Source organism: Eleutherodactylus coqui, chromosome 8 (genome assembly GCF_035609145.1).
Source record: "Eleutherodactylus coqui strain aEleCoq1 chromosome 8, aEleCoq1.hap1, whole genome shotgun sequence".
In the NCBI taxonomy this organism is placed as follows: domain Eukaryota; kingdom Metazoa; phylum Chordata; class Amphibia; order Anura; family Eleutherodactylidae; genus Eleutherodactylus; species Eleutherodactylus coqui.
The window spans coordinates 150,902,653-150,919,113 of NC_089844.1; the positions used below are offsets into that span (position 1 = coordinate 150,902,653).

Below are 16,461 nucleotides of genomic sequence, written 5' to 3' on the forward strand. Positions count from 1 at the left end.
TTCTGCCTCTGCCCTGGCGGACGGTTGTTGTTGGGGGGGGGGGGGGGGCGAACAGGGGAATTCAGCCTCAGCCCCGGCGAACAGGGGTGTCCAAGGGGGGGGGGGGGTCCTGCCCCGGCGGACGGGGGTTGTAGGGGGTAGTTTGGCCCCTGCCCACCGTAGACAGGGGTTGTCACAGAGGGGGAGTTTGGCCTTTTCCCCGGCCGACAGGGGTTGTCGTGGGAGGGTTCGGCCTCTGGTCTGGCGTTTAGGGGGAGGAGGAGAGGGTGAATATGGCCTCTGCCCTGGCGGACCGGGTTTGTCAGGGGGGGGAAGGGGGAGTTCGGCCTCTGCCCCTGTGGACGGGGGTTGTCGTGGGAGGGGGGGAAGGAATTGTGCCTCGTTGGACGGGGGTTGTCGGAGGAGGGAGTCCTGCCTCTGCCCCAGCGGACTGGGGTTGTCAGGGAAGGGAGAGTGGGAGGGCAGTTCGGCCTCTGCCCCGGCGGACGGGGGTTGTCGGGGGAGGGAGGAGTTCGGCCTCAAACCTGGCGGATGGGGGGTAGTCGAATGTTCGGCCTCTGCCCTGGCAGACGGGGGTTGTTGGGGAAAGGGGGACAGTTCGGCCTCTGTCCTGGTGCACATGGGTTGTCAGCGGGAGGTCAGCCGCTACCCCGGCGGTCAGGTGCTGTCGGAAAGGGGGGGAGAAGGTCGGCCTCTACCCCGGCCGGGGGGTGCTATACTACACTAGGACACCAAAAAGCCGATCGTCATGTTCTCTCCTGCCTCTACTCTGACAGGTACTATGGCGGCACGGAGCACGTGGATGAGTTGGAGAGGCTGTGCCAGAAGAGGGCTTTGGAAGCCTACAGCTTGGACCCACAGAAATGGGGGGTGAATGTGCAGCCGTATTCAGGTGAGTCCATGAGGTAATGGAACATGCATAGTCACTAATTACTGCACCCACAGATTGTAATGATGCGTATTACACACCAACACAAGACATGCCGTGGGTTTTTACATACATGTAATATGTCTAAAAACGCAGGACTGACTGGTCCAATGTAAATCAATGACGTTTTTAATGTATTATAGTAGTTATATTCTTGTACATAGGGGGCAGTATTATAGTAGTTATATTCTTGTACATAGGGGGTAGTATTATAGTAGTTATATTCTTGTACATAGAGGGCAGTATTATAGTAGTTATATTCTTGTACATAGGAGCAGTATTATAGTAGTTATATTCTTGTACATAGGGGGCAGTATTATAGTAGTTATATTCTTGTACATAGGGGGCAGTATTATAGTAGTTATATTCTTGTACATAGGGGCAGTATTATAGTAGTTATATTCTTGTACATAGGGGGCAGTATTATATTAGTTATATTCTTGTACATAGGGGCAGTATTATAGTAGTTATATTCTTGTACATAGTGGGCAGTATTATAGTAGTTATATTCTTGTACATAGGGGCAGTATTATAGTAGTTATATTCTTGGACATAGGGAGCAGTATTATAGTAGTTATATTCCTGTACATAGGGGCAGCATTATAGTAGTTATACTCTTGTACATAGGGAGCAGTATTATAGTAGTTATATTCTTGTACATAGGGGGTAGTATTATAGTAGTTATATTCTTGTACATAGGAGGCAGTATTATAGTAGTTATATTCTTGTACATAGGGAGCAGTATTATATTAGTTATATTCTTGTACATAGGGGGTAGTATTATAGTAGTTATATTCTTGTACATAGGGAGCAGTATTATATTAGTTATATTCTTGTACATAGGGGGCAGTATTATAGTAGTTATATTCTTGTACATAGGGAGCAGTATTATATTAGTTATATTCTTGTACATAGGGGGCAGTATTATAGTAGTTATATTCTTGTACATAGGGAGCAGTATTATATTAGTTATATTCTTGTACATAGGGGGTAGTATTATAGTAGTTATATTCTTGTACATAGAGGGCAGTATTATAGTAGTTATATTCTTGTACATAGGAGCAGTATTATAGTAGTTATATTCTTGTACATAGGAGGCAGTATTATAGTAGTTATATTCTTGTACATAGGGGGCAGTATTATAGTAGTTATATTCTTGTACATAGAGGGCAGTATTATAGTAGTTATATTCTTGCACATAGAAGCAGTATTATAGTAGTTATATTCTTGTACATAGGAGCAGTATTATAGTAGTTATATTCTTGTACATAGGGGGTAGTATTATAGTAGTTATATTCTTGTACATAGGAGGCAGTATTATAGTAGTTATATTCTTGTACATAGGGAGCAGTATTATATTAGTTATATTCTTGTACATAGGGGGTAGTATTATAGTAGTTATATTCTTGTACATAGGGAGCAGTATTATACTAGTTATATTCTTGTACATAGGGGGCAGTATTATAGTAGTTATATTCTTGTACATAGGGAGCAGTATTATATTAGTTATATTCTTGTACATAGGGGGCAGTATTATAGTAGTTATATTCTTGTACATAGGAGCAGTATTATAGTAGTTATATTCTTGTACATAGGAGGCAGTATTATAGTAGTTATATTCTTGTACATAGGGGGCAGTATTATAGTAGTTATATTCTTGTACATAGAGGGCAGTATTATAGTAGTTATATTCTTGCACATAGAAGCAGTATTATAGTAGTTATATTCTTGTACATAGGAGCAGTATTATAGTAGTTATATTCTTGTACATAGGGGGTAGTATTATAGTAGTTATATTCTTGTACATAGGAGGCAGTATTATAGTAGTTATATTCTTGTACATAGGGAGCAGTATTATATTAGTTATATTCTTGTACATAGGGGGTAGTATTATAGTAGTTATATTCTTGTACATAGGGAGCAGTATTATACTAGTTATATTCTTGTACATAGGGGGCAGTATTATAGTAGTTATATTCTTGTACATAGGGAGCAGTATTATATTAGTTATATTCTTGTACATAGGGGGCAGTATTATAGTAGTTATATTCTTGTACATAGGGAGCAGTATTATATTAGTTATATTCTTGTACATAGGGGGTAGTATTATAGTAGTTATATTCTTGTACATAGAGGGCAGTATTATAGTAGTTATATTCTTGTACATAGGAGCAGTATTATAGTAGTTATATTCTTGTACATAGGAGGCAGTATTATAGTAGTTATATTCTTGTACATAGGGGGCAGTATTATAGTAGTTATATTCTTGTACATAGAGGGCAGTATTATAGTAGTTATATTCTTGCACATAGAAGCAGTATTATAGTAGTTATATTCTTGTACATAGGGGCAGTATTATAGTAGTTATATTCTTGTACATAGGGGCAGTATTATAGTAGTTATATTCTTGTACATAGGGAGCAGTATTATAGTAGTTATATTCTTGTACATAGGGGGCAGTATTATAGTAGTTATATTCTTGTACATAGGGGCAGTATTATAGCAGTTATATTCTTGTACATAGGGGCAGTATTATAGTAGTTATATTCTTGTACATAGGGGCAGTATTATAGTAGTTATATTCTTGTACATAGGGAGCAGTATTATAGTAGTTATATTCTTGTACATAGGGGGCAGTATTATAGTAGTTATATTCTTGTACATAGGAGCAGTATTATAGTAGTTATATTCTTGCACATAGGAGCAGTATTATAGTAGTTATATTCTTGTACATAGGGGTCAGTATTATAGTAGTTATATTCTTGTACAGGGGGCAGTATTATAGTAGTTATATTCTTGTACATAGGAGCAGTATTATAGTAGTTATATTCTTGTACATAGAGAGCAGTATTATAGTAGTTATATTCTTGTACATAGGGAGCAGTATTATAGTAGTTATATTCTTGTACATAGAGAGCAGTATTATAGTAGTTATATTCTTGTACATAGGGGGCAGTATTATAGTAGTTATATTCTTGTACATAGGGGGCAGTATTATAGTAGTTATATTCTTGTACATAGGGGCAGTATTATAGTAGTTATATTCTTGTACATAGGGGGCAGTATTATAATAGTTATATTCTTGTATATAGAGAGCAGTATTATAGTAGTTATATTCATGTACATAGGGGGCAGTATTATAGTAGTTATATTCTTGTACATAGGGGCAGTATTATAATAGTTATATTCTTGTACATAGGGGGCAGTATTATAATAGTTATATTCTTGTATATAGAGAGCAGTAGTATAGTAGTTATATTCTTGTACATAGGGGGCAGTATTATAGTAGTTATATTCTTGTACATAGGAGGCAGTATTATAGTACTTATATTCTTATACATAGGGGGCAGTATTATAGTAGTTATATTCTTGTACATAGGGGGTAGTATTATAGTAGTTATATTCTTGTACATAGGAGGCAGTATTATAGTAGTTATATTCTTGTACATAGGAGGCAGTATTATAGTAGTTATATTATTGTACATAGGGGGCAGTATTATAGTAGTTATATTCTTGTACATAGGGGGTAGTATTATAGTAGTTATATTCTTGTACATAGGGGGCAGTATTATAGTAGTTATATTCTTGTACATAGGGGGCAGTATTATAGTAGTTATATTCTTGTACATAGGGGGTAGTATTATAGTAGTTATATTCTTGTACATAGGAGACAGTATTATAGTAATTATATTCTTGTACATAGGGAGCAGTATTATAGTAGTTATATTCTTGTACATAGGAGGCAGTATTATAGTAGTTATATTCTTGTACATAGGAGGCAGTATTATAGTAGTTATATTATTGTACATAGGGGGCAGTATTATAGTAGTTATATTCTTGTACATAGGGGGTAGTATTATAGTAGTTATATTCTTGTACATAGGGGGCAGTATTATAGTAGTTATATTCTTGTACATAGGGGGCAGTATTATAGTAGTTATATTCTTGTACATAGGGGGTAGTATTATAGTAGTTATATTCTTGTACATAGGAGACAGTATTATAGTAGTTATATTCTTGTACATAGGGAGCAGTATTATAGTAGTTATATTCTTGTACATAGGAGACAGTATTATAGTAGTTATATTCTTGTACATAGAGGGCAGTATTATAGTAGTTATATTCTTGTACATAGGGGGCAGTATTATAGTAGTTATATTCTTGTACATAGGGGGCAGTATTATAGGAGATATTCTCGTACATGGGGGCAGTATTATAGGAGTTACATTTTTGTACATAGAGGACGGTGTTATAGGAGTTATATTCTTGTACATAGGGGGCAGTATTATAGTAGTTATATTCTTGTACATAGGAGGCAGTATTATAGTAGTTATATTCTTGTACATAGGAGGCAGTATTATAGTAGTTATATTCTTGTACATAGGAGGCAGTATTATAGTAGTTATATTCTTGTACATAGGGGGCAGTATTATAGTAGTTATATTCTTGTACATAGGGGGTAGTATTATAGTAGTTATATTCTTGTACATAGGGGGCAGTATTATAGTAGTTATATTCTTGTACATAGGAGGCAGTATTATAGTAGTTATATTCTTGTACATAGGAGGCAGTATTATAGTAGTTATATTCTTATACATAGGGGGCAGTATTATAGTAGTTATATTCCTGTACATAGGGGGCAGTATTATAGTAGTTATATTCTTGTACATAGGGGCAGTATTATAATAGTTATATTCTTGTATATAGAGAGCAGTATTATAGTAGTTATATTCATGTACATAGGGGGCAGTATTATAGTAGTTATATTCTTGTACATAGGGGCAGTATTATAATAGTTATATTCTTGTACATAGGGGGCAGTATTATAATAGTTATATTCTTGTATATAGAGAGCAGTAGTATAGTAGTTATATTCTTGTACATAGGGGGCAGTATTATAGTAGTTATATTCTTGTACATAGGAGGCAGTATTATAGTAGTTATATTCTTATACATAGGGGGCAGTATTATAGTAGTTATATTCTTGTACATAGGGGGCAGTATTATAGTAGTTATATTCTTGTACATAGGGAGTAGTATTATAGTAGTTATATTCTTGTACATAGGAGGCAGTATTATAGTAGTTATATTCTTGTACATAGGAGGCAGTATTATAGTAGTTATATTATTGTACATAGGGGGCAGTATTATAGTAGTTATATTCTTGTACATAGGGGGTAGTATTATAGTAGTTATATTCTTGTACATAGGGGGCAGTATTATAGTAGTTATATTCTTGTACATAGGGGGCAGTATTATAGTATTTATATTCTTGTACATAGGGGGTAGTATTATAGTAGTTATATTCTTGTACATAGGAGACAGTATTATAGTAATTATATTCTTGTACATAGGGAGCAGTATTATAGTAGTTATATTCTTGTACATAGGAGACAGTATTATAGTAGTTATATTCTTGTACATAGAGGGCAGTATTATAGTAGTTATATTCTTGTACATAGGGGGCAGTATTATAATAGTTATATTCTTGTACATAGGGGGCAGTATTATAATAGTTATATTCTTGTATATAGAGAGCAGTAGTATAGTAGTTATATTCTTGTACATAGGGGGCAGTATTATAGTAGTTATATTCTTGTACATAGGAGGCAGTATTATAGTAGTTATATTCTTATACATAGGGGGCAGTATTATAGTAGTTATATTCTTGTACATAGGGGGTAGTATTATAGTAGTTATATTCTTGTACATAGGAGGCAGTATTATACTAGTTATATTCTTGTACATAGGAGGCAGTATTATAGTAGTTATATTCTTGTACATAGGGGGCAGTATTATAGTAGTTATATTCTTGTACATAGGGGGCAGTATTATAGTAGTTATATTCTTGTACATAGGGGGCAGTATTATAGTAGTTATATTCTTGTACATAGGGGGTAGTATTATAGTAGTTATATTCTTGTACATAGGAGACAGTATTATAGTAATTATATTCTTGTACATAGGGGAGCAGTATTATAGTAGTTATATTATTGTACATAGGGGGCAGTATTATAGTAGTTATATTCTTGTACATAGAGGGCACTATTATAGTAGTTATATTCTTGTACATAGGGGGTAGTATTATAGTAGTTATATTCTTGTACATAGGAGACAGTATTATAGTAATTATATTCTTGTACATAGGGAGCAGTATTATAGTAGTTATATTCTTGTACATAGGAGACAGTATTATAGTAATTATATTCTTGTACATAGGGAGCAGTATTATAGTAGTTATATTCTTGTACATAGGGAGCAGTATTATAGTAGTTATATTCTTGTACATAGGGAGCAGTATTATAGTAGTTATATTCTTGTACATAGGGGGCAGTATTATAGTAGTTATATTCCTGTACATAGGGGGCAGTATTATAGTAGTTATATTCTTGTACATAAGGGGCAGTATTATGGTAGTTATATTCTTGTACATAGGGGCAGTATTATAATAGTTATATTCTTGTATATAGAGAGCAGTATTATAGTAGTTATATTCATGTACATAGGGGGCAGTATTATAGTAGTTATATTCTTGTACATAGGGGCAGTATTATAATAGTTATATTCTTGTACATAGGGGGCAGTATTATAATAGTTATATTCTTGTATATAGAGAGCAGTAGTATAGTAGTTATATTCTTGTACATAGGGGGCAGTATTATAGTAGTTATATTCTTGTACATAGGAGGCAGTATTATAGTAGTTATATTCTTATACATAGGGGGCAGTATTATAGTAGTTATATTCTTGTACATAGGGGGTAGTATTATAGTAGTTATATTCTTGTATATAGGAGGCAGTATTATAGTAGTTATATTCTTGTACATAGGAGGCAGTATTATAGTAGTTATATTATTGTACATAGGGGGCAGTATTATAGTAGTTATATTCTTGTACATAGGGGGTAGTATTATAGTAGTTATATTCTTGTACATAGGGGGCAGTATTATAGTAGTTATATTCTTGTACATAGGGGGCAGTATTATAGTAGTTATATTCTTGTACATAGGGGGTAGTATTATAGTAGTTATATTCTTGTACATAGGAGACAGTATTATAGTAATTATATTCTTGTACATAGGGAGCAGTATTATAGTAGTTATATTCTTGTACATAGGAGACAGTATTATAGTAGTTATATTCTTGTACATAGAGGGCAGTATTATAGTAGTTATATTCTTGTACATAGGAGGCAGTATTATAGTAGTTATATTATTGTACATAGGGGGCAGTATTATAGTAGTTATATTCTTGTACATAGGGGGTAGTATTATAGTAGTTATATTCTTGTACATAGGGGGCAGTATTATAGTAGTTATATTCTTGTACATAGGGGCAGTATTATAGTATTTATATTCTTGTACATAGGGGGTAGTATTATAGTAGTTATATTCTTGTACATAGGAGGCAGTATTATAGTAGTTATATTCTTGTACATAGGGGGTAGTATTATAGTAGTTATATTCTTGTACATAGGGGGCAGTATTATAGTAGTTATATTCTTGTACATAGGAGGCAGTATTATAGTAGTTATATTCTTGTACATAGGAGGCAGTATTATAGTAGTTATATTCTTATACATAGGGGGCAGTATTATAGTAGTTATATTCCTGTACATAGGGGGCAGTATTATAGTAGTTATATTCTTGTATATAGTCGGCAGTATTATGGTAGTTATATTCTTGTACATAGGGGCAGTATTATAATAGTTATATTCTTGTATATAGAGATCAGTATTATAGTAGTTATATTCATGTACATAGGGGGCAGTATTATAGTAGTTATATTCTTGTACATAGGGGCAGTATTATAATAGTTATATTCTTGTACATAGGGGGCAGTATTATAATAGTTATATTCTTGTATATAGAGAGCAGTAGTATAGTAGTTATATTCTTGTACATAGGGGGCAGTATTATAGTAGTTATATTCTTGTACATAGGAGGCAGTATTATAGTAGTTATATTCTTATACATAGGCGGCAGTATTATAGTAGTTATATTCTTGTACATAGGGGGCAGTATTATAGTAGTTATATTCTTGTACATAGGGGGTAGTATTATAGTAGTTATATTCTTGTACATAAGAGGCAGTATTATAGTAGTTATATTCTTGTACATAGGAGGCAGTATTATAGTAGTTATATTATTGTACATAGGGGGCAGTATTATAGTAGTTATATTCTTGTACATAGGGGACAGTATTATAGTAGTTATATTCTTGTACATAGGGGGCAGTATTATAGTATTTATATTCTTGTACATAGGGGGTAGTATTATAGTAGTTATATTCTTGTACATAGGAGACAGTATTATAGTAATTATATTCTTGTACATAGGGAGCAGTATTATAGTAGTTATATTCTTGTACATAGGAGACAGTATTATAGTAGTTATATTCATGTACATAGGGGGCAGTATTATAGTAGTTATATTCTTGTACATAGGGCAGTATTATAATAGTTATATTCTTGTACATAGGGGGCAGTATTATAATAGTTATATTCTTGTATATAGAGAGCAGTAGTATAGTAGTTATATTCTTGTACATAGGGGGCAGTATTATAGTAGTTATATTCTTGTACATAGGAGGCAGTATTATAGTAGTTATATTCTTATACATAGGGGGCAGTATTATAGTAGTTATATTCTTGTACATAGGGGGTAGTATTATAGTAGTTATATTCTTGTATATAGGAGGCAGTATTATAGTAGTTATATTCTTGTACATAGGAGGCAGTATTATAGTAGTTATATTCTTGTACATAGGGGGTAGTATTATAGTAGTTATATTCTTGTACATAGGGGGCAGTATTATAGTAGTTATATTCTTGTACATAGGGGGCAGTATTATAGTAGTTATATTCTTGTACATAGGGGGTAGTATTATAGTAGTTATATTCTTGTACATAGGAGACAGTATTATAGTAATTATATTCTTGTACATAGGGAGCAGTATTATAGTAGTTATATTTTTGTACATAGGAGACAGTATTATAGTAGTTATATTCTTGTACATAGAGGGCAGTATTATAGTAGTTATATTCTTGTACATAGGGGGCAGTATTATAGTAGTTATATTCTTGTACATAGGGGGCAGTATTATAGGAGATATTCTCGTACATGGGGGCAGTATTATAGGAGTTACATTTTTGTACATAGAGGACGGTGTTATAGGAGTTATATTCTTGTACATAGGGGGCAGTATTATAGTAGTTATATTCTTGTACATAGGAGGCAGTATTATAGTAGTTATATTCTTGTACATAGGAGGCAGTATTATAGTAGTTATATTCTTGTACATAGGAGGCAGTATTATAGTAGTTATATTCTTGTACATAGGGGGTAGTATTATAGTAGTTATATTCTTGTACATAGGGGGCAGTATTATAGTAGTTATATTCTTGTACATAGGAGGCAGTATTATAGTAGTTATATTCTTGTACATAGGAGGCAGTATTATAGTAGTTATATTCTTATACATAGGGGGCAGTATTATAGTAGTTATATTCCTGTACATAGGGGGTAGTATTATAGTAGTTATATTCTTGTACATAGGGGGCAGTATTATGGTAGTTATATTCTTGTACATAGGGGCAGTATTATAATAGTTATATTCTTGTATATAGAGAGCAGTATTATAGTAGTTATATTCATGTACATAGGGGGCAGTATTATAGTAGTTATATTCTTGTACATAGGGGCAGTATTATAATAGTTATATTCTTGTACATAGGGGGCAGTATTATAATAGTTATATTCTTGTATATAGAGAGCAGTAGTATAGCAGTTATATTCTTGTACATAGGGGGCAGTATTATAGTAGTTATATTCTTGTACATAGGAGGCAGTATTATAGTAGTTATATTCTTATACATAGGGGGCAGTATTATAGTAGTTAAATTCTTGTACATAGGGGGCAGTATTATAGTAGTTATATTCTTGTACATAGGGGGTAGTATTATAGTAGTTATATTCTTGTACATAGGAGGCAGTATTATAGTAGTTATATTCTTGTACATAGGAGGCAATATTATAGTAGTTATATTCTTGTACATAGGAGACAGTATTATAGTAGTTATATTCTTGTACATAGAGGGCAGTATTATAGTAGTTATATTCTTGTACATAGGGGGCAGTATTATAGTAGTTATATTCTTGTACATAGGGGGCAGTATTATAGGAGATATTCTCGTACATGGGGGCAGTATTATAGGAGTTACATTTTTGTACATAGAGGACGGTGTTATAGGAGTTATATTCTTGTACATAGGGGGCAGTATTATAGTAGTTATATTCTTGTACATAGGAGGCAGTATTATAGTAGTTATATTCTTGTACATAGGAGGCAGTATTATAGTAGTTATATTCTTGTACATAGGAGGCAGTATTATAGTAGTTATATTCTTGTACATAGGAGGCAGTATTATAGTAGTTATATTCTTGTACATAGGGGGCAGTATTATAGTAGTTATATTCTTGTACATAGGGGGTAGTATTATAGTAGTTATATTCTTGTACATAGGAGGCAGTATTATAGTAGTTATATTCTTGTACATAGGAGGCAGTATTATAGTAGTTATATTCTTGTACATAGGAGGCAGTATTATAGTAATTAGATTCTTGTACATAGGGGGCATTATTATAGTAGTTATATTCTTGTACATAGGGGGTAGTATTATAGTAGTTATATTCTTGTACATATGGGGCAGTATTATAGTAGTTATATTCTTGTACATAGGAGGCAGTATTATAGTAGTTATATTCTTGTACATAGGGGGGCAGTATTATAGTAGTTATATTCTTGTACATAGGGGGCAGTATTATAATAGTTATATTCTTGTACATAGGGGGCAGTATTATAATAGTTATATTCTTGTATATAGAGAGCAGTAGTATAGTAGTTATTTTCTTGTACATAGGGGGCAGTATTATAGTAGTTATATTCTTGTACATAGGAGGCAGTATTATAGTAGTTATATTCTTATACATAGGGGGCAGTATTATAGTAGTTATATTCTTGTACATAGGGGGTAGTATTATAGTAGTTATATTCTTGTACATAGGAGGCAGTATTATAGTAGTTATATTCTTGTACATAGGAGGCAGTATTATAGTAGTTATATTCTTGTACATAGGGGGCAGTATTATAGTAGTTATATTCTTGTACATAGGGGGCAGTATTATAGTAGTTATATTCTTGTACATAGGGGGCAGTATTATAGTAGTTATATTCTTGTACATAGGGGGTAGTATTATAGTAGTTATATTCTTGTACATAGGAGACAGTATTATAGTAATTCTATTCTTGTACATAGGGAGCAGTATTATAGTAGTTATATTCTTGTACATAGGAGACAGTATTATAGTAATTATATTCTTGTACATAGGGAGCAGTATTATAGTAGTTATATTCTTGTACATAGGGAGCAGTATTATAGTAGTTATATTCTTGTACATAGGGGGCAGTATTATAGTAGTTATATTCCTGTACATAGGGGGCAGTATTATAGTAGTTATATTCTTGTACATAGGGGCAGTATTATAATAGTTATATTCTTGTATATAGAGAGCAGTATTATAGTAGTTATATTCTTGTACATAGGGGCAGTATTATAATAGTTATATTCTTGTACATAGGGGGCAGTATTATAATAGTTATATTCTTGTATATAGAGAGCAGTAGTATAGTAGTTATATTCTTGTACATAGGGGGCAGTATTATAGTAGTTATATTCTTGTACATAGGAGGCAGTATTATAGTAGTTATATTCTTATACATAGGGGGCAGTATTATAGTAGTTATATTCTTGTACATAGGGGGTAGTATTATAGTAGTTATATTCTTGTACATAGGAGGCAGTATTATAGTAGTTATATTCTTGTACATAGGAGGCAGTATTATAGTACTTATATTATTGTACATAGGGGGCAGTATTATAGTAGTTATATTCTTGTACATAGGGGGTAGTATTATAGTAGTTATATTCTTGTACATAGGGGGCAGTATTATAGTAGTTATATTCTTGTACATAGGGGGCAGTATTATAGTAGTTATATTCTTGTACATAGGGGGTAGTATTATAGTAGTTATATTCTTGTACATAGGAGACAGTATTATAGTAATTATATTCTTGTACATAGGGAGCAGTATTATAGTAGTTATATTCTTGTACATAGGAGACAGTATTATAGTAGTTATATTCTTGTACATAGAGGGCAGTATTATAGTAGTTATATTCTTGTACATAGGAGGCAGTATTATAGTAGTTATATTCTTATACATAAGGGGCAGTATTATAGAAGTTATATTCTTGTACATAGGGGGTAGTATTATAGTAGCTATATTCTTGTACATAGGAGGCAGTATTATAGTAGTTATATTCTTGTACATAGGAGGCAGTATTATAGTAGTTATATTCTTGTACATAGGGGGCAGTATTATAGTAGTTATATTCTTGTACATAGGGGGTAGTATTATAGTAGTTATATTCTTGTACATAGGAGGCAGTATTATAGTAGTTATATTCTTATACATAGGGGGCAGTATTATAGTAGTTATATTCTTGTACATAGGGGGGCAGTATTATAGTAGTTATATTCTTGTACATAGGGGGCAGTATTATAATAGTTATATTCTTGTACATAGGGGGCAGTATTATAATAGTTATATTCTTGTATATAGAGAGCAGTAGTATAGTAGTTATATTCTTGTACATAGGGGGCAGTATTATAGTAGTTATATTCTTGTACATAGGAGGCAGTATTATAGTAGTTATATTCTTATACATAGGGGGCAGTATTATAGTGGTTATATTCTTGTACATAGGGGGTAGTATTATAGTAGTTATATTCTTGTACATAGGAGGCAGTATTATAGTAGTTATATTCTTGTACATAGGAGGCAGTATTATAGTAGTTATATTCTTGTACATAGGGGGCAGTATTATAGTAGTTATATTCTTGTACATAGTGGGCAGTATTATAGTAGTTATATTCTTGTACATAGGGGGCAGTATTATAGTAGTTATATTCTTGTACATAGGGGGTAGTATTATAGTAGTTATATTCTTGTACATAGGAGACAGCATTATAGTAATTATATTCTTGTACATAGGGAGCAGTATTATAGTAGTTATATTCTTGTACATAGGAGACAGTATTATAGTAATTATATTCTTGTACATAGGGAGCAGTATTATAGTAGTTATATTCTTGTACATAGGGAGCAGTATTATAGTAGTTATATTCTTGTACATAGGGGGCAGTATTATAGTAGTTACATTCCTGTACATACGGGGCAGTATTATAGTAGTTATATTCTTGTACATAGGGGGCAGTATTATGGTAGTTATATTCTTGTACATAGGGGCAGTATTATAATAGTTATATTCTTGTATATAGAGAGCAGTATTATAGTAGTTATATTCATGTACATAGGGGGCAGTATTATAGTAGTTATATTCTTGTACATAGGGGCAGTATTATAATAGTTATATTCTTGTACATAGGGGGCAGTATTATAATAGTTATATTCTTGTATATAGAGAGCAGTAGTATAGTAGTTATATTCTTGTACATAGGGGGCAGTATTATAGTAGTTATATTCTTGTACATAGGGGGCAGTATTATAGTAGTTATATTCTTGTACATAGGAGGCAGTATTATAGTAGTTATATTCTTATACATAGGGGGCAGTATTATAGTAGTTATATTCTTGTACATAGGGGGTAGTATTATAGTAGTTATATTCTTGTACATAGGAGGCAGTATTATAGTAGTTATATTCTTGTACATAGGAGGCAGTATTATAGTACTTATATTATTGTACATAGGGGGCAGTATTATAGTAGTTATATTCTTGTACATAGGGGGTAGTATTATAGTAGTTATATTCTTGTACATAGGGGGCAGTATTATAGTAGTTATATTCTTGTACATAGGGGGCAGTATTATAGTAGTTATATTCTTGTACATAGGGGGTAGTATTATAGTAGTTATATTCTTGTACATAGGAGACAGTATTATAGTAATTATATTCTTGTACATAGGGAGCAGTATTATAGTAGTTATATTCTTGTACATAGGAGACAGTATTATAGTAGTTATATTCTTGTACATAGGGGGTAGTATTATAGTAGTTATATTCTTGTACATAGGGGGCAGTATTATAGTAGTTATATTCTTGTACATAGGGGGCAGTATTATAGTAGTTATATTCTTGTACATAGGGGGTAGTATTATAGTAGTTATATTCTTGTACATAGGAGACAGTATTATAGTAATTATATTCTTGTACATAGGGAGCAGTATTATAGTAGTTATATTCTTGTACATAGGAGACAGTATTATAGTAGTTATATTCTTGTACATAGAGGGCAGTATTATAGTAGTTATATTCTTGTACATAGGAGGCAGTATTATAGTAGTTATATTCTTATACATAAGGGGCAGTATTATAGAAGTTATATTCTTGTACATAGGGGGTAGTATTATAGTAGCTATATTCTTGTACATAGGAGGCAGTATTATAGTAGTTATATTCTTGTACATAGGAGGCAGTATTATAGTAGTTATATTCTTGTACATAGGGGGCAGTATTATAGTAGTTATATTCTTGTACATAGGGGGTAGTATTATAGTAGTTATATTCTTGTACATAGGAGGCAGTATTATAGTAGTTATATTCTTATACATAGGGGGCAGTATTATAGTAGTTATATTCTTGTACATAGGGGGGCAGTATTATAGTAGTTATATTCTTGTACATAGGGGGCAGTATTATAATAGTTATATTCTTGTACATAGGGGGCAGTATTATAATAGTTATATTCTTGTATATAGAGAGCAGTAGTATAGTAGTTATATTCTTGTACATAGGGGGCAGTATTATAGTAGTTATATTCTTGTACATAGGAGGCAGTATTATAGTAGTTATATTCTTATACATAGGGGGCAGTATTATAGTAGTTATATTCTTGTACATAGGGGGTAGTATTATAGTAGTTATATTCTTGTACATAGGAGGCAGTATTATAGTAGTTCTATTCTTGTACATAGGAGGCAGTATTATAGTAGTTATATTCTTGTACATAGGGGGCAGTATTATAGTAGTTATATTCTTGTACATAGTGGGCAGTATTATAGTAGTTATATTCTTGTACATAGGGGGCAGTATTATAGTAGTTATATTCTTGTACATAGGGGGTAGTATTATAGTAGTTATATTCTTGTACATAGGAGACAGCATTATAGTAATTATATTCTTGTACATAGGAGACAGTATTATAGTAGTTATATTCTTGTACATAGGAGGCAGTATTATAGTACTTATATTATTGTACATAGGGGGCAGTATTATAGTAGTTATATTCTTGTACATAGGGGGTAGTATTATAGTAGTTATATTCTTGTACATAGGGGGCAGTATTATAGTAGTTATATTCTTGTACATAGGGGGCAGTATTATAGTAGTTATATTCTTGTACATAGGGGGTAGTATTATAGTAGTTATATTCTTGTACATAGGAGACA

General features: G+C 32.8%; 1 protein-coding gene across 1 annotated transcript in view; it reads left to right on the plus strand.

The window, feature by feature from the left end:
* The first annotated feature begins 780 nt into the window (after nucleotides 1-780).
* The window catches only part of LOC136577623 (uncharacterized), a 65,946-nt gene continuing 50,265 nt past the window's right edge, over nucleotides 781-16,461 (plus strand). Inside the window, exon 1 of the mRNA XM_066577541.1 lies at nucleotides 781-892. Coding sequence (XP_066433638.1) covers nucleotides 864-892 — 29 coding nt within the window. The 5' untranslated portion in view covers nucleotides 781-863. The remainder of the gene's footprint in view (nucleotides 893-16,461) is intronic.